Source organism: Monodelphis domestica, chromosome 1, assembly GCF_027887165.1.
Source record: "Monodelphis domestica isolate mMonDom1 chromosome 1, mMonDom1.pri, whole genome shotgun sequence".
Lineage (NCBI taxonomy): Eukaryota > Metazoa > Chordata > Mammalia > Didelphimorphia > Didelphidae > Monodelphis > Monodelphis domestica.
Genome location: NC_077227.1, coordinates 10511782 through 10539591, shown reverse-complemented (window position 1 = coordinate 10539591; position 27810 = coordinate 10511782). Strand labels below are relative to the sequence as shown.

The following is a 27810-nucleotide window of genomic DNA, read 5'->3' as shown; positions in this document are numbered from 1 at the left end:
ACTGAAATGTGGCTCTTTGCAGCAGTATTATGTTTTGCCTATGGAAGTCTAAATGCCCAAGAATTACTTCACTCAGAACATCCTGTGGATCCTGAAGTGTGGATGAATGTTGTAAGTTAGGGAAGGGGGAAGGAAATGTCAGGATCAACCCTCTGGTGCATTCTCCCTCACTTGATGTCTTCAAGCAAAGGCTAGATGGCTATTGGTCAAGTGGGTTACAAAGGGGAACCCTCCTCAAAGGGTGGGTGGGCCTGGATGGCTTCTGAGGTCGCCACTAGCTCTGAGATCCTATGATTAACTGACTTCAAGGTAATGGATTTGGTGATAGATTTGACCTGCCATGACAAGAGGCATCTAAAATATGTACCAGATCACAAGGGATATGAAATTTATATGCATAAAAGAGGCCCTTACATTGAAGAAGAAAATCACAGATCCTAGATGTTTTGAAGTAGTGGTTAGGGGCCACAATAACAACTTGGAAGCTCTAGTGCAGACCTTTGCGCATCTCATTGAATTCCACAGTGATGTTTAGTATGACATTAGCAAAAAAAGATGGCCACCTTCAGAGACTCGCTCCTCATTTCTGACCGCATCCAAGAAGGCCTGGCACAATGTCTGTGACTAATCCATCTTGTATTCTTGCACAGAGTGAGATCATCACCTACTGTGGTTACCCCAGTGAGGAATATGATGTGGTAACTGAAGATGGCTACATACTTAATGTCAATCGAATTCCCCATGGTCAAAGGCCTCCTGAGAGAAAAGGTATGCTTTATTTCAGAGTGGAAAGCAAGATTGATGATCCAGTTGGACAGGTCAGCTTATATCAGCTTGGGAAGACTGCCCCCCCCCAGATGACTCAATCAATTAATCTGCAATTATACAAAGACAACTGTAAAACAGTCCCTGCCCTCAAGGAGTCTATAACCTAGTGAAAAGAGCTCAAGCAAATAATTTGGTGAAAGAAGGTACTAGCAACCTACTAGGCGGGACTGGGTTGGAGAGAGACTAGGAAAAGACTAAATCAAAGTGGTGTGTTTGGTAAATACTATCCTTTCTGTTCTCATGAAATTGGAGTGAGCAGCTCCTGACAAAAAGAAAGGGCTTTAGAGAATATCTCATCCAATCTTCACACTTTAGAAATGAAAACACTGAGTCCCAGAGGAAGGGAAGGGATTTGTCATACAGGAAGTAAAAAAGGCAGGATTTGAATAGAGCTCTTCTGATTTTAAATCCAGGTTCCAAGGACACCCAGGAGGGGGGTTGGACTACATCTTTGTTAGAAAAGAAAAGCTGCTATGCTGAAGAGTGTTGGAGCTGAATGATGGAAACAATTGAATTCCAATCCTACCTCTACACAGGCTAGCTATGTCACCTGAGGCAGATCACTACACCTCCCTGAGCTTCAGTTTTATCTATAAAATAGAGAATTATACTACCAACAATTTCTCTATTTTTAAAGTATTTGCAACTATGAAAGATAAACTAAATGATCAGTATTAGTACTATCTGCTGCTCGCTTAAGCTAGCTTATCAATGAGAAAACTCAAGAAATGAGACTTGTTCATACATTGTGGAAGAGAAGACAGACCACATGGACTTTGTTTAGAGCCAGTGACTGGGAGTGGGTTGAGGGCTGATTTTTATCTGGGAGGTCAGGCATGCATTTATTTTTTTTTCTTTCCTTTGGAGAAAAGAAAGACCATGACTTTGAAGCTTCAAATAAATCACTTCAGACTTGGAGTAAAGGGTGTGTGTGTGTGTGTGTGTGTGTGTGTGTGTGTAAACATAAGGGGAAAGGGATGCTCAAGGGAAAGAAATTCCACATTCAGCCCTCCATTTTCAGAAGGAGAAAAAAGGATGTAGGCTGAGGGACAGTTTAAAATGTCATATTTACAGTAGGAGCAAGGAGGAAGATAGATGTTTGTACTATGGGGTGATTGACACTCAATTATGTAGGTGACTTTGATCAAGTCCTTTAAACTGTGTCTCATTTTCATTTCCTATAAAATTGGAGAATTGAGCTCGGCAGCCTGCAAAACACTCTGGATCTTGGATGCCTCAGCTTCTAGAAAAAGGACTGGAAACTGTCTTTAAGGAGTGAGGAGGGTGGTTTGTTCTCTCCCTCTATATTATCTATCAATGGTCAGACACCTGTAGATATGAGAAGTTATTACTTCTTTCTTTTTGTAGGAACAAATCTTCTCTTTTTAGAAGACATATTTCCCCAGGGCTGAAAGAAAGAGATTTTCTGGGTTAGGGATATGGATGGATCTAGGGCATTTACAATGATAGCTTTTAGCAAAATGTAGTTTTCCTAATTATCTCTTTAATTAGGACTACTTTTGCTTTTGCTTTATCTGAAATCCTGATTACTGCCCCTAAGCATAATAGATCCTGCTCCAGCACTTTGTTTTAACTCTGAGGGTCTTGTGTTTCAAGTGTGTTTAATAAACAATTCTATTGAATTTCCATTGCTAGTCCATTCTGTTATCTACTTCCATTTTATGGGTGAGTACATCCCATTCACATTCCCAGTTATGATTACTGACATTATTTCCCTCCATCTTACCTTCCTTCCTATGTTTATCCTTCTCTCTTTTTCAATCTGTCCCTCCTCAAAAGTCTCTTTTGTTCTGGGCATTGCCTCTTTTAATATGCCCTCCCTTTGACCATTGCCCATCCCAATCTCTTATTTCTTTCCCTCCCTATTTTCTTATTGAAGTAGAGATTTCTATACTCAACTGGGTGTGTATGTGTGTATATGTTGAGAAAAGAAAATCCAATTGATTCTAATTCCTTTTTGTAGTTGATTTTATTCTTTATCAAAACCAATGAGTTGGGATGTTGCCTCAGCCATGTTTCTTTCTCTCTGCATTGATTTCAGAAGTTCAGCATTCCTCTCTTAGTTAAATTGTCCCATAATTCAAAGAAAGATATTGTTTCTACACCTCTTACCGCCCACATACATTTCAGAGAGATCTAGGTGGGTACCAGGAAGTCTGTTGTTGCAATCCTGTCTGTACTTTCAAGAAAGTCTGGGCTTTTATTGCTGTGACAATAACTAACCATGAAGGTAGACACCACCAATGAATTTTCCATACACCAAGACAGAAAGTAGGGTTGATGCTAGCCCTGCATTCTCAACTTGCATCCAATCATATTGTTTTCCATTACCTGTGATACTTCAGACTTTGAAACCAATCATAGTGTTTTATGCTTCCTCTTCTTGGTTCTTGTATACTTCCCCAAACTGCCACATGGTCTTTTGACTGACTAAAGAGTCAAGAGACCTCATTCATTGGTAATTGCTAGCCTTACCAATAAATTACATGTACTTGGAACTTTGTGCTCCAATTGATCTTAGTTTCAATTGAATCAATATTCTTACCCTTTTGAATCAATTCTGATGAGAATGAGGCTCAGGTATTGGCTGACACTCCATCTCTTTTCCCCCTCCAATGTAAAACTCTTCATTTTAGGCCACTTCTATGTGAGAAAAAAGCTTCACCTTCTACCTCTTCCTTTCCCCTTCTCTGAGTATATGTTCTTTCTCACTCTTCCAATTTTTTTTTGAGATTATATATTGGCATAATTTCTTGCTAGTGTTTTATTTAAAATTTTTGTATCAAAATTCATAGGGCAAAATTGTGTATGGTTTTCTTTCTGTTTTTAGTTCTTCCTTCTTTAGGTATCAATAGTATATTTGTGTCATGAAAGGATTTGGTGAGACTCCTTTGCCTATTTTTTTTTCCCAAAAACTTTATATAATATTGGAATTTATTATTCTTTAAATGTTTGGTAGGAATCGCTTGGGAATCCACATGGGCTTGAAGATTTTTTCTTAGGGGTTCATTTATGATTTGTTCAATTTATTTTTCTAAGATATGGTTATTTAAGTATTCTATTTCCTTTTCTCTCAATCTGAGCAATTTATATTTTTGTGGACCTCATCTCAATATAAATCACTCATATCCATGCCTTCTCTCTATGTAAACTCTTTCTAACTGCCCTAATAATGTTAAAGTTTTTAAGAGTTATAAGTATCATCATCCCATATAGAGATATAAATAATTTAAATCCCTTCTGATTTTTCTTTCATGTTTACTTGTTTGTGCTTCTTGAGTCTTACGTTTGAATGTTAGATTTTTCTATTTGGCTCTGGGTTTTTTCATTAGGAATATTTAAAATTCCTCTGTTTCATCAATTATCCATTTCCCCCCTAAAGAATTAAATTCAGTTTTGCTAGGTAGGTTATACTTGGCTATAATCCTAGCTCTTTTGCCTTCTCTGCTCCTTGAATATGGATGCTGCTAGATTTTGTGTAATCCTTACTAATGTTGCCAGGTTGTTTTGGTTTTTTTTCTTTCAGTTATATCTGAGTATTTATTATTTCAATTGGAGTTTTCTTGGCAAAGACACTAGAATGGTTTACCATTATCTCTCCAGTTCATTTTACAAACAAGGAACTGAGACTGAGGGTTAAATATATTTCCCAGGGTCACACAGCTAAGAAGTATATGAGATTAGATTTGAACTCAGGAATATGAGTCTTCCTGACTCTAGGCCTGGTACTCTGTTCACTGTGCCACCTAGCTGCCCTGTCTGTATCTCTATCATATTTGAATTCTTTCTTTCTGGCTGCTTACAGTGTTTTCTCCTTGATCTAGGAGTTCTGGAATTTGGCTAAAATATTATTCCCATTTAGGAATCTCTTTCAGGAGATTACCCATGGATTTTTTAATTGTCTATTTTACTCTCTGCATCTAAGAGATAGAGGCAATGTTCCATTGATAATTCATTGAAATATGATATCTAGACTCTTTTTTATTTGCTCTTAGCTTTCATATAGACCAAATTTTTTTAGTGATCTCTCCTTGATTTTTTTCAGATAAATTTTTTTCATGAGTTATTTCATGTTTTCTATTTTTTCTTATGACTTTGTTCTATTGTTTCTACCTCATGAAGATATTAGCCTCCTATTGCCCAATTCTGATTGTTTAAGAAATTATTTGCTTCAGTCAGCTTCTTTACCTCTTTTTCCATTTAGCCAATTCTGCTTTTTCTGTTCCTTTCTTCAGTGAATTTTTGTTCCTCTTTTACCACTGGACTGTTTTGCCATTGATTTCTTCTTCTAACTTCATGTCTTGATCTTCCTTGATATCAGATAGTTGTTTTCCATTTCTTTTTGTTGTTGTTGTTGTTGATATTTATTCATTTTTCCAGCCTGATTCTTGACTGACTGTGAACTTTATGTTAAAGTGCTCTGCTTGTGGAGTGGTGGTGCATTGTCTCAAGCTTCAGGGGTTTTTTATTCTATTTTCAGAGCTTGTTCTGGAGGTTTGTAAGTTTTAAGTGCCTCCAAGGTATTATAATCCATTAAGAGTCCCTGCTCTTTTGGTTCATTCTCTAGTCTTTACCCTAGAAGGAACCTTATTTCCCTACACTTACAAGTGCTGGTGCTCCTCTTGGCTCTGGAACTATGGACAGGGCCTCTGCTCCTTTGCGACTAACCATAAACTCTTCTCTCCGTTCTGGAAATAAGATTCAGAACTGCTTGTGGGAAATAGAGTTTCCAGTCCACACCAGGTGTACCCAGTGCCAGCAAATGGTATCTTGAAATCTCTTTCCAACCAGTTGTCCAACATCCATACTGCCCCTGGGTAAGCAAGCCCCTCCTGATGCTGCGGGTGCTGATGCCACCTTCAAGGCCCACCATGGTTCTGCTGCTATTGTGGTGCACCCCATGCTGACCTGTACCTAGTGTCATAGATCTCTTCTGCAACCTCCTAAGTTGTCTCAAGCTCAAAAAAAAAAAAGTCTTACTCCAACATTTTGTTGGCTCTATCATTCCAAAACTTGATTTAAGGTATTATTCTAAGTTTGTTTGAAGGGGAATATTGGAAGAATTTGACTGGGATGTTGCCTGTACTCTACCATCTTGGACTGATTCTATTATATCACAAACCTTTATAGCCAGACCACCAGAATGGTATCCCATCTCCCTTTTTGTGTCTCTGAACAAGCTGTCCACCATACCCAGAACATTCTACATCTTCACCTCCATCTTTTAGAATCCCCAACTCTGTCGAATGTTGTCTCCACTATGAGAACTTGTCTGATGCCCCCTGCTATTAGAATTTTCTCCTTCTTCTATAACTCAAAATTATTTTGCTATTTTTCTTCATCCATTTACTGCATCTTTCTCCCAATAGAATGTAAGTTCTTGAGGAAAGCACTAGCGTCATTTTTCTCTTTGTGTCCTTAGTGTCTAGTGCTATGCCTAGAGCATGACTAATGCTTATTGAATCAGATTGTCTTGAATGAGAATGAATTGAATTGAATTGATTTAAATTGGATTGAATTGAAATTATTTAAAAGAAATTGCATTTAAAAAGAAACCAAGCCATCTGGGGCTCTGTCTGCTCTAGGACCTTGAGTCATTTCTGCCCAAAGCCAAGATGTTTAAAGATTTCAGGCTTTCTTTGATTCATCTCATTGTTCTGCAGGGATGGGTCACAGAGAGTATTTGCAAGGGAAGATGAAGAGGTGGTTCCATGATGAGCAATGAGCCCTCACTTCCTGAGATCATAGGCTTATATAACTAGAGCTAGAAAGAGCCTCAGAAATTCAATCCCCTCATTTTACTGAGCCCCAAAGAAGTGAGGAGACTTACCAAGGTCATAAAGTTAATAAATTATAATAGCAGAAATTGAACCCAGGTCCTCCAACTCCAAAGCCAGGGGCCAAACATCAACACTTCCTCAAACTACTACAGATTGCAACTTGACCACACTGTCTCATTCCATGCAATCTTTGTGCATATCTTGCCATAAATCCAAAGTAAGGGACCACTCTACATGCTAGAGGCCTTCCTACTAATAACCAATCAATGCTAGTGTAGACCATAAGCTACATATCTCTCTAATATTCCTTTCTTCTGAAATAAGAGGATGTCCTGGTCAACCTCCTTTGCCAGAATCCATATCATCAGAAAACAATGTAAGGCCACTGCCTCACTTCCTGGCCTTGAATTTGTGCCCTCTGCCTTCAACCATCTCTCATCATTAGAATATCAGCTTATTGGGGGCAGGCACTGTCTTACTTTTTTTGTATTTCAATACCTAGAGTTTAGCATGGTGGCTGACACAAAATTAGTACTTCAGAATTTTTGTTGTGCATTCACCCAGTGTTTAAGATTGTGTCTTCTATCCTGGCTGGAGTGCTGGCTTGGGATCAAGAGACCTGGCTTTGGATCCCACCTTAGATATATACTGGGGGGGGGGGGGAGAAGAGGGGTCTGACCTTGAGCAAATAACTTCTCTATGAGTTTTAATTTTCTAATCTGTAAAGTGATGATAATATTCTTTGAACTCCATTCCTCACAGGAAAAGGACTTTGCCAAGTCTATCATGCCATGGGAATGTGGGTAGTTACTATAATTGACCTTTAAGGACTGGAGCATAGGGCTCAAACTTGCAGAAGAATCAGGACACTTTCCACATGATTAATAGTGCCAGTCAAAGTCTTCTTCTCTTAGAGCATGATTTCATTCTGTTCCAGTGAAGGTATATCAGGGACTGACTTGATGCATCCTTCATAGGTGTTTTTTTTTAATCCTTCTTTTGTCTTTGTGGCTTAAAATAAATTCTGTCAATTTTTCTGATGCAATAGATCTAGCAGATAAGAATTCAAACCCTACTTACCACCTATATGATCCTGAAAAACTCACTTCTCACTCTAGACCTCAGTTTCTTCCTATGGAAAAAAATATAATCAGATTAGATGAGCTCCAAAGTGCCTTCCATCCCTTTATGCTTTGTTCCTCCAAACTACCAATTTGCCTTCCCTGGTCAACTGTGATAATTCTTTCTTTGTCTCCCTCTTGCTTTATGTCTCCCTTTCTCGGTCTCTCTGTTTCTCTCTTTTTTTTTTTTAATATTTCAGGTCCAAGGCCAGTGGTATATTTGCAGCATGCCATGTTTACAGACAATGCTTCCTGGCTCCTGAACCAGCCCAACAAGAGTTTGGGTTTTCTCCTAGCAGATGCTGGGTATGATGTGTGGATGGGCAACAGTCGGGGCAACACTTGGTCAAGAAGACATAAGACCCTTTCAGTAGAGCAAGAGGAATACTGGGCCTTCAGGTAAACTGAACTTCAAGAAATCTCCAGTGAATAGAGGGTGTGAGAAGGGAAGAAAAGAAAGGGAAAGAGTGTTGGAAATCAGATTGCATGGGTTCAAAGACAGCTAAGTGACACACGGTGGATAGAATGCTGTGCCTGGAATCAAGAAGACATCTTCATGAGTTCAAATCCAGCCTCAGACACTTTCTAGCTGGGCAAATCACTTAACCCTGTTTGCCTCAGTTATGTCACTTGTAAATTGAGCTGGAGAAGGAAATGGCAAACCCCTCCAGTATCTTTGTCAAGAAAACTCCAACTGGGCCCATGCAAAGTCAAATCTGAGCAAAAAACAATTGAACAAAAATGGGTTCAAACCTCAGGTCATTGCTTATTCATTCTAATGCAAGAGAAGTAAGTGACTGTCCTCTTTGGGACTCAGTTTCCCCATCTATGAAATGAAGATCCCTTCTTAGGGCCATAGCTCTACACCTGAAAGGGATCTCAGAGGCCTTCCAATCCAACCTCAACATTTTACAGATGAGGAAATTAAAGTACAAAGCTTAACAGACTTTCCCAAGTTCACATAAGTGGTAATCATTGGAATTTGAAGCCAGGGCTTCTAGTGGACCATTTGCCTCTTTTTTTAACTCTTAACTCATGCCCTTGATAATAAATATTGGATCCAAGGCAGAAGAACAGTAAGGTTTAGATAATTGGGTTTAAGTGACTTGTTATGACTCACATAGCCAGGAAGTATTTGAGGACGTATTTGAACCTAGGACCTCCCAACTCCAAGCCTGACTCTCTATCCACTGAGCCGCCTAGATGCCCTACCATGTCTCTTGAAAGTCCCTGTTAGTTCTTAATATTAGGAACCCAAGTCCCCTTTACTTTTCTCTGCCTTAATTACTTTATCTGTAAAATAGATCCTAGATGGCCTCTAATTTCCTTTTCCCTTCTAAATTATGATCCTTAGAGTTGGAAAATATTTGCCATTGATATTTACCAGCTGTGTGATCCTGGGCAAGCCATTTAATGTTGCTGATGCTCAGTTTCCTCACCTGTAAAATGGGAACAATAATTATACTTATCTCATAGAACTCTTGTGACAAGTAAAAAAATTATGTAAAGTTCTTTACAAATTGCAAAGCTCTATAGAAATGTCAACTATTAGAGCATTGTTATAGTAATACCGGGACACTATAAATTGTTAAGAAATGTTTCTTACTTCCTTCATTCATTTGACCATTGATTGCAGGTATAACCTCCCCACATGGGGCATTCTGTTGATCTGATTACAAGTTCAACTAAACAACAACAATAACAACAAATCTTAAAAAGTATCTATATTCCCCAGGAAATCCCTACTCATGGTTGCTCAGTCTCTGGGTCTACCGCCAAGCTTTTGTTCTTCAAATACCATAAGCTAATGCCTATCAAAAAAAAAAAAACATGGTCTAACTGGAAAGGTTTTGCACTCTCTCAGAAGAGGGCCTGGGTTCCAATCTTCCAATCCTAAAATCCTTCCCTTGTGTCACCTTGGGCAAGCCACTTCCTCACCTATGGCCTTGGTTTTCTCTCATGTAGAATGAGGTGTCTAGACCACATACCCCTTAAGGTCCTTTCTCACTTTGACATTCTCTGCTCTTGTGATTTTATTTGGGTATATGCACATTCTTCACTCTTCTAAATCAATTTGATTAGGATTTCTACATGTTAATCCCCTGAGTCATCATCTTGGAAATGATTCATGGAATCATTGATTTAGAGCTGGAAGGGACCTCATTAGCCAATTTGTCCAAGTCTCTCTTCTTATTGAGGAGGAAAGTGATGCCCAGATTAGTTAGAGGATTTGCCCAAGATCATACAAGTAAAGAAAGCAAGGGAAAGAGCGTTGGAAATCAGATTGCATGGGTTCAAAGACTAGAGTAGAGAGTAGAGAAAGAATTTGAATCCAGGCCTTATGACTCCAAATGAAGTTGTTGTTTTTCCCATTGTACCACATAGCCTTTTAAGCACGTATGAATGATCAAATCATCCTCTCCTCATTTGAGAGAGGATGAAAGCTTATCTGGAAGGTCTGGAAAAGTGTATTGATACATCCATAATCACATAGTTAGTTAGTAAGTGATTAAGGAAGGCCTTGGATTCAATCTTCTAACTTGCATCATTCAACATCCTGGAGTCGGAATGTATTTATTTTTTCATTCTCACTTTCATTTTTTTACTTATTCATTGCCATTCATTTTTGCTTTGTTTATTTATTTAAGTTTTTCATGGTCATATTGGGAGTTGGGAGCATTGATTCTCAGACTGGCAGTTTTGCCTTCCTCATGACTCATCTCATGAGGAGATAACCGATCCCCATGAATTGTTTTGGCCAAAACAATTTACCGTATAGGACCAACCTCCTGATTTACCTGGCATCAGATCCAGAAAGTAGGCCCACACAAACCTTTTGTTTTGGCTCTATTATGCCTAGTTAGTTGAATAAGTGATCAAATAAAACCTGAGTAGGCCATTGAGTTTCTTTCCAACCAAGAGTTAAATAGTCTTCTCTCTCCTTTCTTTTTCTAGTTTTGATGAAATGGGCAGGTATGACCTACCAAGTGTGATCAACTTCATCGTAAAAAAGACTGGGCAGGAGAAGCTGTATTTTATTGGCCATTCCCAAGGCACAACCATAGGTATGATTAAAAGAGACTAAGCTAATGTCTGACAGGCCTCATGGCACTGGTACATTCTTACCCCAGATTGGGATGCGATGGGTGATTGGGTGTGGACCACAGAATGGGAAGATTTGGGATTACAGATATAGAGTACAGGAGACCACAAACGTTACCTAGTCCAACCCCCTTGATTTCTAGATGGGGAAACAGAACACAGAGGGGAGTACTTTGCCTAAGGTCACATAGTAATTAAATGGTAGTGCTGGGATGCAAACCAAGGTCTTCTAATTCTCAATCCAAGCCTCTTTCAACTGGGCCCTCATGGAGTTCAGGCAATCAGTCAAGAAGCATTTATTGAGTGCCTATTATGTGCCAGGCCCCAACAACTAGAGCACAAAAAGAAAGGCCAATGCCCCTGACCTCAAGAACCTTTCAGTTCGATGGAGGAGACAACATAGAAATGACTTTGTACAAACAACCTTTTGTATAAAGAGATAAATTAAAAGTACATAAGAGAGAAAAGATAGCAGAATTGTGAGGGATTGGAAAAGACTTCCTGGAGATGATGATGAAATTTTAGTTGGGTACTTATAGGAGCCCAGGGGAGTCAGGAGGCAGGGATGAGGAAGGAGAGAAGGGACAAGACATGGAAGAAATCTCCAAAACACCTATTCCAAACTTTGGGTTGTATATGAGATTATTTTTCATTCATCTTTTGGCCTTATGTGAATATGTGCTTATCAAATAGTGATAATAAATATTAAATATGTGTTTATCAAATATAAATATAAAATAACTTTATTGGGGAAAAGTGTAAGAAATGAATACAAAGAAACAGGTAAATTTGCCCATGGTCCTATGTTTAGGAAGACTCTCCCACAAACTGGCTATTGGAACCTTGAGGGAGTGAACTCCCCTGTCATAATATCATTTTCCTCTTCTATGAAATGAGGAGATTAGAGTACTTGGTTTCATGGAAGATGAAGGGATGGAAGAGGTCACTAAGGAAGACGTCCTTTAGGAAGACTCAAAATACATCTCAAATATGGAGAAGGACTTTGATCTTCTAAAAGACCCACAGGAAAACAGCCTCTATAAAAATGAAGGGGTTGGGCCAGATGATTCTAGCCCCATCCAGCTCTGTGTCCTCTAGATCACAACAACCCCATCAGCATGGTTTTGTGACTAGGTCATCTCCCTTTAGATGAGGTGGATGCTTCTCCCTTCAGCAGGCTGTCTTGTTCTGTTTTTCAGGGTTTGTTGCTTTCTCCACTCTCCCAGAAGTGGCCCAAAGAATCAAAATGAACTTTTTTCTGGGGCCAGTGGCTTCATTTAAATACCCCAAGAGCATTTTTTCCAGTTTTTTTCTCCTTCCACAGTCAGTCATCAAGGTAGGTGCCATCCCCCAACTCCCACCATATATCTTGAAATTCCATTGAGGATTCCAAGTCTCAGAGAGTTTAAATTCTGGTGAGAGCTATAAGAAGAAAATGAAAGTAAGGTAACAAATCCTTTGCATGGATATTGGTATGTATTGGGTGTGCATGCATGTGTGGGAGAATATGTAAATAGATATGTGTGTATATTTTACATGCATGTGCCTTCTATGCATGTTATACAATAAATTGTAAAATAAATCTATAGAATGTACTATATTTAGTTGTGTGTGCATACATGTATGCATTTAGAACTATGTACTTGTGTATATATACACTTGCACATTGCATTGTGTATAACACATGTGTACATGTGTGTTCTCTTTAATGTTGACTTGTGTATATATAGGCACATGTGTGTCTATGTGCTGCATAATGGGTACATTGTATGCATGTGTATTGTGTTGCATTTCATGTGTGCTTATGTGTCTTGGTGTATCTCTGTGTATACAGGCATGTATGTATACATATTTTGTGTATGTGTGCATATGTGTGTATAATTGTGCATGAACATGTGTGGACACACCAGTGTGTATTGTGGGTATGTGGAGATTACATGTGTGTGTGCATGTCTATGTCTATGTCTATGTCTATGTCTATGTCTATGTCTATGTCTATGTCTATGTATATGTATATGTATATGTATATGTATATGTATATGTATATGTATATGTGTGATTTTCAATGCTGATGGTAGAATAGTATAGCAGTATCCACCACCATTCATTCCTAATAGGAACCTTTCAGAGTCCACTAAGTTTTATGAAGTCCTTTATGTATATTATTGGACCCTATCACCAACCTTGAAAACCATGTTAAGCAGGATCAATGTCTCAATTTTATAGTGGGGTAAACTGAGTCTCTGAGAGGTTGAATGATTTCTCTAAGATCACACAGTCAATAAATGTTGATGGAAGGATGGAGAAACAGGTTTTTCTTGGGGATGCTGAAGTACCATGGACAGAGCAAAGACTCTGAAGTCAAATGATCTGGGTTCAGCCTCCCTCTGGGGATTGGTACCTATGTAACTGATGGTCAATCAATCAACAAGCATTTATTAGTGGTCACTTAGAGATACAAAGATAAAAATAAAACAGTCCCTCTCTTGAAGAAGCTTTCCCTTTTCCTAGGAAATATAATATGCATGTGCAAATTAAAGTAACTTAGGAGAGTGACACTCACATTTTACTTCTTTTCCTTGGACTTTGCTTTCCTCACTTGTAAAATGAAGGACTTGGACCAGAGATACTGCAAGGTTTCTGTCTCTAGACCCATGACCCAGACCTTCAAGGCAAGCACTTACTCTATTCTGCCAGCCAACATTTATGAAGTTTAAGATTCAAAAATTTAGAATGGGAAGAGACTTTGGGCATCACCTAGTCCAAAACTCTCCTTTTATAAGGGAAGGCAACAAGCATTTATTAAGTTCTTTCTGGATACCAGGCACTATGCCAAAAGCTTAGGATACAAATACAAGTAAAAAGAAAGAGAATCTGTCCTCAGGGAGCTCACATTCTAATGGGGAAGACAACCAACAAAAGGAAGCTGAAAGGGGAATAGTGGGAACATCCTTGACTAGATACCATAGCAAAGTCCAGAAAGTCAGAAGCAGAGCCAGTGGAGAATTAAGGTTACTCAGTTTAGACGCATCCCTCAAATGGAGTCCTCAGGAAGTTCTTTGGTTAAACAGTGAGTTCTCATTCAAAAAGCTAGGGGTCTTTGGGTTTATCAAACACTAGGTTGCTAAGGTCATTTACCCCTATATATTGTGTATCTACTCTAGTCCATCGATCTACAATTCTATTTCTTATCCAGTACCAGATCGTTTTCATGATTACTGCTTTATAGTACAGTTTGAAATCTAGTACTGGCTACCATCCTTCACTTTTTTTCATAGTTCCCTTGATAGTCTTGACCTTTTGTTCTTCCACATGAATTTTGCTTTTATTTTTTCTAGTTCTATAAAATAATTATTTGGTTGTTTGATTGGTATGACACTGAATAAATAAATTAATTTAGGAAGAATTGTTATTTTCATTATTTTAGCTTGACCAACCCATGAGGAATTAATACATTTCCAATTGTTTAGATCTGACTTTATTTGTGTGAAAAGTGTTTTCTAATTGTGTTAATATAATTCCTAGGTTTTTCTTGGCAAATAAATTCCCAGGTATTTTATATTGTATAGAGTTATTTTAAATGGACTATCTCTTTCACTTTCTTATACAAATAGAATAGATGATTGAAGCCAAAATGGAAATAATTAGCCCCAGGTATCTTGGGCATTTGTCTGGTAGCATTACTATGGCATTGAGTAAAAAGAAGTATGTTTGGACTAGATTTGGAATCAGAGGAGATGGCTCTCTTATAAACTATCAATGTGACCCTAAGGAAGTCACTTCCTTCTCTAGACTTGTTTCCCAATATATACAATGAAGGAACTGGACTAGATCACCTCTGACTCTCTTAAGTATTACCTGTATGGGATCCCCCTAACCTTCTCTTCGTCTTACCTTTCCAATTACTGTATAAGGCACAATCAACCCCATAGTTCTTCAGGCTCACAGCCTAGAAGTCATCCGGGACTTCTCCCCAACTCTCACTGTCCATATCCAATATAGTACCAAGGACTATTGATTTCACCTCTGCAAAATCTCTCAAATAAGCTCTCCTTCTCTCCTCTGACACTATCCCAAAACTGATGCAGATCCTCATCACCTCGGACCTGGACTATTGCAAGAGTTACTGGGGGTCTGCCTTCTCTCAAGTCTCTCCTTATTCCAATCCAGTCTCTGGTTAGCTGCAAAATGATTTTTCAAAAGCCCAGGTCTAACCAAGTCACTAAGCTCTTCAATAAACTTCAGTGTAGGGGGGCAACAAGGTGGCTCAGTGGATTAAAAGCTAGACCCAGAGATGGGAAGTCCTGGATTCAAACCTGGCCTCAGACACTTCCTAGCTGTGTGACCCTGGTCAAGTCATTTAACCCCCATTGCCCAGCCCTTACTGTTCCAAGACAGAAGCCTTGGAACCAATACACAGTACTGATTCTAAGACAGAAGGTAAGGGTTTTAAAAACTTAAAAATAAACTTCAGGGGTTGAATATAAAATTCTCTATTTAGCTCCCAAATACCTTCATAACTTGGGCCCCTTCCACTCTCCAGGCTTCTTACACTTTACTCTCCTCCCAATACTCTATGTACCAATTACACTGATGCTCTTGCCATTCCTCCCAGAAAACACTCCATTACTTGATTCTGGGTATTTTCATTGACTATCTCACATGCCTGAATTCTCTTCCTTCTCATTTCCTCCTCTTGGTTTCTCTGGCATCCTTGACGTCTCAATTAAAATCTTACCTTCTACAAGAAGTGCCTTCTCTTAGATATATTTGCAGCCTTTATCCTGTTGATACCTCATTCAAATATTGTCTCTCCAATTAGATCATGATCTCCTTAAGGTCAGGGACTATCTTCTGCCTCTCTTTGTGTCCTCACAACTTAGCTCAGTTTCTGGCACACAGTAGGTATTTCATAAAAGCTCCTCTGAGGGACCTTCCAGCTCTGTCTGTTATCCTGTGACCTAGATGATCTCTCAAGTTCATATCTATGTTCTATGATCCTTTTATAAATGAGGAAAGTTGAGGCCGAGGAAGGCTGACTTGCCCATGACCTTCTAGGCAGTATCAGAGATAAGATCTTCAAGCAACCAGGTCTCCTAAGTCTGAAAACAATGCCCTGATCACTATAGATGAAGAACATTCAGTCTACTGCAGTAATCCCAGGATGCCACCTGAAGACCTTGCAACAGGGTAGGAATCAATAGTAGAAACAAATTCTGGTATTACAGGCAAGTCATCCCCCAGGGAGTGAGGCCAGATGAGATGCCTCATTCTTGCAGCTCAACGCTGGAGATCAACACGAGTACTAATGCTTTAACATGTTCTTCTGGAAATGAACCAGTTTTCCCATAGAGATTTTGGCATACAGTCAGGTGAGGCAGAATGCAAAGAATGTGGTTGGCTCCTCCAATTTCCTCCTCAGTTCCCTTTTCAAACATTCTCCTTCCTCTTAACAAGGGTGTCAGGGGCTTGATTGCCAGGACCCACCCACTGCAGGGTCTAACCCAGCCACTCCTTTTATAGGCAGCATCTCCCATTCCACAATTTCTCAGTTCCACCCTCCACCCATTCATCTTAGCTGACTTACTGAAGTTAAATGCTTTGTTGATTGATTCCATATTCTATAAGCAAGCAATAGAATAGCTAAAAGAATTCAGTCAGAGAACTGGGTCAGAATCTTGACTTGGTGTCTTCATTTCAGTATGACTTGGATTAAGCCTCTTGACATAGAACTCAGTTTCTGGACATCTAAGGTTAATTTCTATTCTAAATCTAGGATCCTGTTTTGTAAGGCAATAGCTAAACATTCAGAGCTGCTTCTATAATGGAAGAAAACAGGAAAACTGGGGTCAAAGCCCACCTTTGCTATTTGCTTCTAATGTGACCTGAAGCAATCATTCCCTTTCTCTCTGAGCCTCAGTTTCCTTATCTGTAAAAAGAGGATGTTGGGGAAGATGGTCTCCAAGATCTCTTCTAGCCCCTAAATCCTCTCACATATTAATGGAAGGAATGGATTTTATACCCCTTCAAAGCCATTGTTGGTTTTGTTCAGTTGTTTTCAGTCATACTCAACTCTTCCTGACCTCATTTGGGGTTTTCTTAACAGAGATCCTGGAGTCACTTGCCATTTCCTTTTCTAGCTCATTTTACAAATGAGGATACAGGCAAACAGAGTTAAGGGACTTGCCCACAGCTAGGTAAGTGTCTGAAGTCAGATTTTAATTCAGGTTTCCAGAAGATAGGTCAGGGCTCTATCCATTGTGTCACCTAGCTGTCCCAAAATCAAAGGTGTACATTAGTCTCTTTTAGATATATTCTCTTTTTTCACATCACCAGAATTTCTGCCAGTAGCCCAAAACCTTTCTCACCCAGAGAACCATCCCAAATAACAAATATTTTTAAAAAACAAAGTGGAAAAGAAGAGAAAAAAAATAAGGAATACCAATCAATGTATCCAAAAAAACAAAAATCTATGCTATGTTCCACCTCCAGGGAACTCTGACCTCTGCAAGGAATAGGGTTAGAGTGTCTTCTCATTTCTCTGAGAGAGACTTGTTCTTCATAATTTTGCAACATTTATTTTTTATTCTTTTATAGAGGTATTTTATGGTTACATTGACATAATAATTGTGCATATTGTTTTGGTAGCTTTGCTTATCCACTGTTGCTGTCTCATCCTAAAATGTGTCTTAGTTCCTGGGGTCTTCTTGCCCTGGATCATTCTTCCTCCTCCTCCCCCTCCTCATTTTGCAGCTCCCTTAGGTGTATGATAATTCCCCAATTAGAAAGTAAGCTCTTTGAAGGCATGGGCAATCTAGTTTCTCTTTGCTTTATTTGTATCCCCAGGGCTTAGAGCAGAGTATGGCACATAATAAGTGCTTAACAAACATTTATATCATATTATATTGAACATGTTTCCATGCTTCTATGTATTAATTCATCACATTTGTCATTTTTAATAGTTCAATGTATTTGTGTCTCATAATTCATATAGCCATTCACCAGTCAGCAGGATTTACTTTGTTTCCGGTTTGTGGCTATCACAAAAACTTCTGCTATAAGTATTTTAGTGCCTATGGAGACTCCATATAGATGGCTTCTTTGGAGTTTAATTCCAGAAAGAGACTATCTGTGTTAATGGGGGCAACAGTTTAGTCATCCTATTTGCATTATTCTATATTGCTTTCCAAATGGTTGTACCATTTCACAGCTCCACCAATAGTGTGTCCCTATCTCCCCCTAACCCCTCCAACAATGGCAATTCTCATCTTTTGACCTCTGTCAATTTCTGCATGTGAGGAGAAAGATCTATTTTTCAATTTGCATTTTTCTTCTTACTATTGATTTAGAGCATTTCTTCACATGGTCGTTAATAGTTTGCCATTATTCTTTTGAGGATTGCTTGTTCACATCCTTTGACCATTTATCTATTGGGGAATGATCCTTGTTTTTATGTATGTATATATGCGTGTGTATCTATTGTCTATATATCTTGTATGCCCTTAACAGAGAAATGTTGTACAAAGATTGTTTCCCATTCAGCTCCTTCCTTCCTATCCTAGATCAATACAATTTTGCTTTCACAAAAGCTTTTCATTTTCTTGTCATCAGTTATCTATTTTATCTTTTATAATTGTTTCTATCATCTATTTGGTTAAGAATCCATCTCTTATCAAGAGCTACAAGAGGGAAATGAACTGCTTCTTTTCCAATTGTTATGGCATGATGTTTACTATGAAGGCCTTATTGTAGAATGTGGTATAAAATGTTGCTCCAAGCCTAATCTCTGTCAGGCTTCTTTCTAGTTCTCCCACTGGTTCCTATCAAATAGAGTTATTTTTTTAAGTGATTTATGTTTTCCTTTTTATTGAAAACTGGGTGATTCGGTTTCATTGTTTCTGATTTTCCATTGTCTGGTCTGTGCCATTGATCTCCTCTATTTTTAATCAATGGCAGTTATTGATGACTGATCAAGTATAATACAGTTTGAGGTTTGCAAGTGCTTTTTTACCCCCTTCATCCCTACAGTGAATAGAGGACTGGACCCAGGTCAGGAAGATGAGTTCAAAATTAGCCTCAGATAATTACTAGCTGTATGATCTTGGACCAGATAGTTAGCATCTGTCTGTCTTAGTTTCCTCAACTATAAAATGGGCATAATAACAGTGCTGCCTTCCCAGGGTTGTTGTAAGGATGGCTTGAGAAATAATTATAAAGCACTCACAGCAGTGTCTGGCATGTACTAAGTGTTACATAAGTGTGATTGCTGTTATTATGCCCTTGCTATTTTAGAACTTTTTTCTCCATCTGAATTTGTTTTAGCAAGGCATATAATGTAACCTATGGAGAGTTTGATGGTTCCAGCATTACAACTATAAAGTGATAGGAAAGCTAGGTAGCTACAAACCAAATTCTGTTTCCAATCCTATTAAACCTGCACTAGATTCTTTTGAGACTCCCTACATAGTACATGATACAATCACCCCTTTGGAAGTATCTCCTCTGAAATCTGTAAAATGGGCTGGGGGGAGACTACATGACTTCAATGGACTCTTGCAACCCCAAATCTATATTCCTTCTCTCCTCTCTCAGCTTGTTTGTGTATCTATAAAACAGGAGTAATAGTCCCTGTGCTACTTGCCTCCTTCACAGGGTTGTTGGGTTGGATGTGAGTTCCCACATGTCTGGGGCTGGGCCAACAGATCTATCATTGTTCTGGCTTGTCTTGGATACAATTTGACCTGTTACAAATGAATGAGATCCTGAAGGTTAGAGGTGTCCAGTGATAACAATGAAACACCAAGCTGAGAAGCTTGCCTGCTCTGTCAAAACAAACTGTCATGTCCACAGGCTCTGCTGGGGAAAAAAGGCTTCCTTTTAGAAGATATTAAAAGGAAAACGACTGCTCTTAAATTGTGCAATGGCAAAATCTCCTCCTGGATATGTACTGACTTTCTCTCCTTGTGGGCTGGACGGGACAACAAAAATCTGAATGTGGTATGTACAACCCACAGGTCTGACAAGATCTCTATTCCTTTGATTTTCCTGGTTCCGTCTCTGCTCCTTCTGTGTTTTCAGAACTTCATAAGCCCGATAGAGGCAGGTGCTGATGATGACCTCGGATCATTTAGTGCATCCACCTCTTTTGCCCCCCAACTTGTGACTTCTCCCAGTGATTCCTGGCCAAGCTTGAGAAAAACAGGCACTTGGCACGCAGAGGAAATAGATACAGTCCTACCTCCATCGCCTACTAGAAGTTGGACCTTAAAATCAATCACTGGGCCCCTTTGGACTTCAGTGTCCTTTTCTATAAAATGAAAGGGTTGAAGTTTCGACTGGATCGAGGAACCTAAAAATTCTCATTCTTAGGCAGATTTTCCCAATGACGTTGTAACCAAAACAGACAGATTCAGAGCTGGTCTGAGGCATATATCTGAGGCAAGCAGAAAAGGCCTCATTGCTCTCATTGTCCTTGACTTTAGCTCTGTCTCACATCCCCTTCTGACTTGCAGCTCCTTTCTCTGCAAAATGATGAAGTACTCAAGGTAGCTCCCGGCTCTACTGGCTCAGCTCTCAGTTTCGAGAAAATTGTTCTCTGCTGAATAATAATTGGGAAATAGAAATTTCTATCTTTGGAGTGCTCTTTGCTGAGTAAGATTTGTCTTTCAGAGTCGAACTCCCATCTACCTGTCACGTTCTCCCACTGGGACATCCATACAGAACATGCTCCATTTCAAACAAGTAAGAGTGACTGAGCACTGAAGTTCTGCTCTCCCTCTCTCCCCTCCCAAACCCTTTTCTCCCTCTACTAGCTGCTTTGGTTTGTTTGACTGTTGATGCGCTCAGCCCCAACGAGGTCTTTAAAAGACCTTGTAGCTATTTTCTCAAGCTCATCCTGGACACTTCCTACCTCCCACCAACCTCCTCTCCTCACCGCCTTCCCAAGGCATTGCCAAGGTTTGTTGATACTGCCCCAAGTTTGCTATGGGCTCTTATCACCTCACACCTGCGTCTGCCAGCTTCAAGTCTCTCCTACTCCAACACATCCTCCATTCAGCCAGCAAAATGATTTTCCTAAAGTATAGTCCCGACTATGTCACTCCTCTACTCAATAGACTCCAGTGGCTCCCTATGGCCTCAAATACAAAATACTCTGTTTGGCACTAAATGCCCTGCATAACCTGGCCTCCTCCTACCTCTGCAGTTGCTTCATTCCCCTCCACACACTCTATAGTGCTGTGACACTTGCCTTCTGGCTGTTCCTCCAGATACTGTTCTCGGTGCTTAGAATGCTCTTTCTTTTCTCTACTTCTTGTCTTCTCCTGTTTCCTTTATGTTCTGTCTAACTTCCCACCTCCTGCAAGAAAACATCTCCTGATCTACTTTAAGGATAGGGTCTTCCCTCTCTGGATGATCTGCCACTGAGCTTGTGTGTATCTTGTGTGTACTTAGTTGTTTGCATGCTGCCTCCTCCAACTGAATGGGAGTTCCTTGAGGGCAGAGAATGTGCTGTTATCTGTGTCCTCCTCTTTCTTCTCTTCATCCTTCTCTTTCTCCTCCTCTTCATTCTTCCTCTCTTTGTTTCATCTCCTCCTTTCCTCCCCTGTGTCTCTGCTTCTCTTTCTTCGCCCCCTTCTCTGTGTCTATGAGTGCATTGTGTTTCTACCCCCTCGCAGTCCCCTAAAACATGGGAAGGCCAGGTTTTCCTTTATGTAATCCTGTTGCCCCCCCCCCAGGTACTCTATTCCACAGAGTACTTGTCTGTGAAGCTCTTCCACATTGTAGCTTAACATTCACTTGGCCGTTTCAGCTTTTCAGATCAGATGAGTTCCGAGCTTACGACTGGGGTAACGAGGCGGAAAACGTTCGGCACTACAACCAGGTCAGCTTCTCTGGATCTTGGACAATCATAACTCGGGGGTTTTAGGGTTCATCTGCAGAAAGGGCATGTCTCAGGCAGTCGAGAGTTGGGCTCCTCCAAGTGAATCTTCTTGATGGTCACAGGAATCGATTCTAATGAGCAATTAGCCCAAAGGAAGCCAGTCTAGACATTTATCCTGGTTTTCCTATTAGCTGGATCTGCATAATTGTCCAAACCACTATCTTGTTGGGCTTCAATCTCCTTACCTGAAAAATGGCGGGACAGTTACTCTAGATGATGTTCAAATCCTTTGCTGCTCTAACATTTTCATCCTAACCAAGTTGGGCCAGTTTCTCTGGTTGCCTGAAGTCCTATCTAGCACTGGATTGAATAAGTCTCCAGAAGGTTCTAATATTTCTTGAGACAAAGAGAAACCATTACCCCCTGGAATTTCATCCAGTTTCTGAATGATTGCTCAGATCGCTTGGCTCAGCTCAAAGTGACCTACCCTTCCTGTGCATGCCCTGCCATGCTTTTCCTCCCTAGTCATCTTTGTGCCCACCACCATGTTATTATATGGATACTCATCCCCTTTCCAGTTCTAGAACCTCACTACTGCCATTGCTGATAGGAAAGGTAAGCAATCTACTCCCCCATTACTTCATTCACCATTCTGATCACTTTCTAAAACAAAATACCCTTCTTTAGCCACTGCTCTCCTTTATGAGTTTTTGCCCCCTCAGCAAAAGATAAGCTTTTTGAGGGCAGATATTACTTTATTTATTATATTTGTATATCCAGAAATTAGAACAGTATTTAGCACACAATTCTTAATAAAGGCCTTTTCATTCATTCATTCATTTACTCACTCACTCATTTATTCGTTTTAAGGAAGAGAACTCATATGATTATTATTCCCTGTTTTTGAATGCTTTGGACCAGACTTTCCTTTAAACAGGATTAGGTATTTTCCAAGTTTTCTTTGAGTGGCAAACAACTATTTCTGAAGCCTGGATGTTGTCTTTGTTCTCTCCTACTTTTTCTCCTTCCTCAACACCATATTCCTTGGTCTATCCTTCCTAGTTACTTCCCATTAACCTCCTCTGCCCTAGCCAGTACTGCCCCATTTTTATTTATCCTAGAAAAATAAATGTCCCAAAGGGACAGATCAGAAAGTCTTCAGCACAGGCAGCAACTTAACTGAAATCTACCAACGTTCTCCTCCAAGCAACTTTAAACTGATGCCCTAACTAGAATTCTGGAGTGGCGAGGCCAAAAGAAAGGTCAGAGTGAGAAATTTTTCTAGCCCAAGACAACTTGGGAGGCTGGCAGGAGAGATTTATGGCACTAGGATCATAGTTGGCCCAGAGTACAGTGCATCCTAGGAGATGGCAGTGGTAATGGTGGTAGTAGCTTTGAGAGCTCCTAGCCCAGAGGTGGTAAGGGGATTCAGAAACTGCTCAAAAAAAGATAACAGGGGATCCTTTGGTGATATTGGGTGTAACACCCTGTTGCGTTACCTATCTGAAGTTCCAGGTCACAGTTCCTAGGAGAAGAGGAGCTCTAGAACTTGAAGACAAAGGGGACCAAGGAGTCTAGTCATGGTTCCAGGTTCCAGAGAAGAGTGATTGTGGTCACTCACAAAGGAGTAAGGGACCCTGGCCTCAGGACCAAAGTAGAAAGGAGCACTAAAACTTGAAGCTTCAGGAGAAGAGGGCCCCCAGTCATAGTTCCAGGGACAAAAAGATACCACTTATTACTGCAGGGGAGCAAAGTCCCTTTCTGGGTAAAGAGCAGAGCATGGGCCAGGGGAGTACCAAACATACTTTTTCCTTGAATCACACAACTGGAAGTACCAAAAACAGAGACCTTCAGAACTAGATCTGAAAACATGACAATGAAAAACCTGAAGCTTGGGCCAACACCCCTTCTGCCCAAGGAGTAGAGTCCAACTTTAACACTGTTAGAAGTTCAGAAATAGGCTGGAAAATGAGGAAACAGCAATAGAAAAACATGACCATAAAATGCCACTATATTGACATGGAAGATCAAGACATAAACTCAGAAGATAATTTCAAAAGAGCCACAAGTGAAGCCTGAGAGTGAAATTTGAATTAAACAGGAGCCCAGCAAGAATACCTAGAAGACCTTCAGAACTATTTTAAAAATTAAATAAGACAGCTAGAGGAAATTTTGAGAAAATAAATGAGAAGGACACAAGAAAATTATGAAAAGCCAGTCAACAACTTGGTAAAAGAGGAACAAAAAATACTGAAGAAGTTAAACTTTTAAAAAAGAGAAGTTGATCAAAGAAGTACAAAATCTATTGAAGAGACAAATCCTTTATAAAACAAAACTGGCCAAATGGAAAAGGAGGTATGAAAGCTCATGGGGAAAAAAATCCATCTGGAAAAACAAAAGTCAAGAACATTGAGGAAATGGATGAAAACAAAAAGGGGGAGGAAGGTTAAGAATTCACCCCCTAGATGTCCACGAATTGGGGAATGACTGAACAAGTTGAGGTGTATGACTGTAATGGAATTCTATTTCATGACAAGAAATGATGAGCAGAATGATTTCAGAAAAACCTGGAATGATCTACATGAATTAATGCAAAGTGAATTCAGCAGAACCAGGAGAACACAGTACGTGGTAACAGCAAGATTGTATGATCACCAGCTCTGGCTTATCTAGTTATTCTCAGTAATACAATAATCCAAGACAATTCTGAAGGATTTATGTTGAAAATGCTATCCCCTTCCAGAGAACTGATGGAATCTGAATGCACATTGAAGCACTTGCTTTTTTTTTCCAACATGGCTAATAAGAAAAATGTATCATTGATATCACATTTCTTGCCTTTCTCAATGAGTTGGGGAATGGAGGAAAGCGAGGGAGAGAATTAGTAACTCAAATTTTTTAAAAATAAATTTAAAGGGGCAGCTGGGTGCTTCAGTGGATTGAGAGTCAGGCCTAGAGATGGGATGTCCTGGGTTCAAATTTGACCTCAGACACTTCCCAACTGGGTGACCCTGGCCGAGTCACTTAACCCCCATTGCCTACTCTTTACTGCTCTTCTGCCTTAGAACCAATACATAGTATTAATGTCTAAGATGGAATGTAACAGTTTAAAAAATAAATTAAACAAGCAAACAAACAAGGAAACATGCATGAGGTTCCTGCTCTTTGCTCAACACTGTAGAGAAGTACAAGAAGAGAGATCCTGTCTTTGAGGATCAGCCAATTGAGTGAAAGTTTAAAATGATCATGTCACAAATCATTAAGGGACGTTGTAAGACAAACCATCAACAAGCCTTGAGATGTGGTGCAGGCCTGTTTGGAGGCAGTGTGATGCCATAAATACGACATCTCAAGACTTCCATTCAAAGCCTTGAAATGTGTGCATATATAAAACCCCAAGAGTGGGTATAGTGCAAACAGCAAAGCCAGGAATATGCAAGGTTTACATATACAAACATATGTAAAACCCAGAAGTATGTTCATGAGTCTTAACATGTATAAAAACACACCATTTACAAGAGCCTAGTCCAAACTCTACCTGACCAAAAATCTCTCCTACAATGACCCTGACACTGTTTGTCCCTCTGTTTGAAGACACCCAGTGCAAGAGGCCCCTGCCTAGTTCCCAAGCAAGGCCTTGCATTTTCTCCATGTTGTGGATAGAACACTGGAATGGGGTTCAGAGGACCTAGAACCAGATCCCAATTTTGCCACTTAGCTGTGTGATCTTGGATAACCCTATCTGGGCTTCAGTTTCTTTTTCTTTAAAATGTGGCGGTTGGTCAAGATGACCTTTAAGGATCTTCTTCCTGGAGCTCTATGATCTGTGACCCCAAGTAGTACCAAGTGCCTCTAGAGTGAGGAGAAAGACCAACTGGCTTGTCAAAAGATGAGAGAGAAAGGCAGAGTAGAATGAACACAAGATCATCAATGAAGAGGCTCAAGTGCAAGACCAGATGATGCTACTAGCAATGGAAAGATCTATAAAATGTCACTTAATTTCTCTAAGCCTTAATTTCTTCCTCTGTAAAGTTAGGGGGCCTCTTCAGGTGCCTTCTAGCCCTAAAAATGTTCAGTGTTGGGTTCCTATGATACCAATTTTCATCTGAAAAGCCCTTGTTTTCTCCCCAACAGAGCATCCCCCCACTCTATGACTTGACTACCATGAAGATGCCCACAGCCATCTGGGCTGGAGGACAGGATCTGCTTGCTGACCCTCTCGATGTGGCCATGCTGCTCCCCAAAATCAAGAATCTCCGTTTCTTTGAGTTGCTGCCAGACTGGAACCATGTAGACTTCATCTGGGCCATTGATGCACCCCAACGAGTATACAGTAAAATCCTCTCTCTGATGGAGCAGAATCCATGAAAAAGGTCAACCATCCTGGAGGTCAAGACCTGAGGAATCTATTGGGAGAAGAATCCATAAGCAGAGAGACAGACTTTCCTTTTGGCCCCCTCATTCTTGTTCAGTACCCACCATGGATAGCCTAATGTTACTCAAGCCTCCTTGGTGCCCTATGGTCTCCTTCCCCTTCTCTGAACTTTTGAATCTCATGTATTCCTCTGTGGGATAGAGGGAAGTTCATTCCTGGTGGTCAGGGAAAAGACCTTTAGATTCATCAGAAAAGGAGGGAAGGAGGAAGGAAACAGACCCTTATAAAGCACCTGTGGGGCATGGCTGATCCGAGACTCAGGAATGCCTGGCTTTGATCCTCTCCTCTGGCATATACTGGCTGTATGGTCTTTGGCAAGTGACAACCTGTCTGGAGACCAATCTTCTCTAAGACTGAAAAAGAGAAGCAGGATATGCATGGATAAAATGAGAGAGACAGAGACAGAAAGACAGACAGACAGACAGACAGAGACAGACAGACAGAGAGAGATAGACATAGACAGAGACAGAGAAACAGAGACCGAAAGAATGAGAATACCTGGAGTTCATAACTTTCAGAATGGTGTAGAGTGTTTTGCAAAGCTTGAAGTGTTGGGTAAAGTGCCCGTTATTATTAAGGGGAGAAGGGAAGATTTTTTTAAAAGAGCACCTATATATATGTATACATAGATACATAGATAGATAGATAGATAGATAGATAGATAGATAGATAGATAGATAGATAGATAGATAGATAGATAGATGGATAGATAGATAGATAGATAGATAGATAGATAGATAGATAGATAGATAGATAGATAGATGGATAGATGGATAGATAGATGGATGGATGGATAGATAGATAGATAGATAGATAGATAGATAGATAGATAGATAGATAGATAGATGGATAGATGGATAGATAGATAGATAGATAGATAGATAGATAGATAGATAGATAGATAGATAGATAGATAGATAGATAGATGGATAGATAGATGGATGGATGGATAGATAGATAGATAGATAGATAGATAGATAGATAGATAGATAGATAGATGGATAGATGGATAGATAGATAGTGAAGATCAAGTGAGATAATATATAGCATCTACTATGTCCTGGGCACTATGTAAAAAGCTTTACATCTTATCTCACTTGATCTTCACAACAACCCTGAAAGACAGATGCTCTTATTATGCTCATTTTAAAGCTGAGAAAACGGAAGCAAAAAGAGGTCACACAGATAATAAATGTCTGATACTGAATTTGAACTCGTCTTCCACTGAGTCACCAGTTGCCTCTTTAATAATAATAACTATTACTGTTGTTATCATTCCACCGAAGTCAAACTCTCTTCTCTTTCCCCAGAGTTAATTAGCTAACCTGATAACTTTGTCCTAAATTTCCTGAGAGAGGAAATGTCTCCCTTCTCTATTCCTTTCATAGTGACCTAGAAACAAACCCCCAATCTCTGTTGTCTGAATCAAAAAGATGACTCTAAAGGGAACCACTTCAAGCCCCATAAGAGGAGACATTGAAGACCATATCCCAGGCACTGGAGCCCATTGGGTACTGGAAACAACCAGGTCTGGAGTTAGATTTCTGCCTTGATTGTTCATTATCTGTGTCAATGGGGATAAGTTAGTTCCCTTATTTGGCCCTCATTTTCCTTACCTGTAAAACAAATCTTAGTTGATAG

At 39.8% G+C, this 27810-nt stretch overlaps 1 protein-coding gene across 1 annotated transcript; it reads left to right on the top strand.

Annotated features, from left to right (window-relative positions):
• LOC100021384 (lipase member N) lies at nt 1-27810 on the top strand. The gene is made up of 9 exons (XM_056795516.1): nt 1-111; nt 651-768; nt 7951-8149; nt 10706-10815; nt 12052-12188; nt 19703-19849; nt 20522-20593; nt 21663-21734; nt 25869-27810. The coding sequence occupies exons 1-9, from the start codon at nt 7-9 to the stop codon at nt 26100-26102; spliced, it is 1194 nt and encodes a 397-aa protein (XP_056651494.1). The 5' UTR covers nt 1-6; the 3' UTR covers nt 26103-27810.

Coding starts and splice junctions, on each gene's coding strand:
- LOC100021384 (XM_056795516.1), top strand. CDS start 7: ATGTGGCTCTTTGCAGCAGTATTATGTTTTGCCTATGGAAGTCTAAAT. Junction 19,850..20,521: donor ACAACAAAAATCTGAATGTG/GTATGTACAACC, acceptor TTTGTCTTTCAG/AGTCGAACTCCCATCTACCT. Junction 20,594..21,662: donor ACATGCTCCATTTCAAACAA/GTAAGAGTGACT, acceptor TGGCCGTTTCAG/CTTTTCAGATCAGATGAGTT.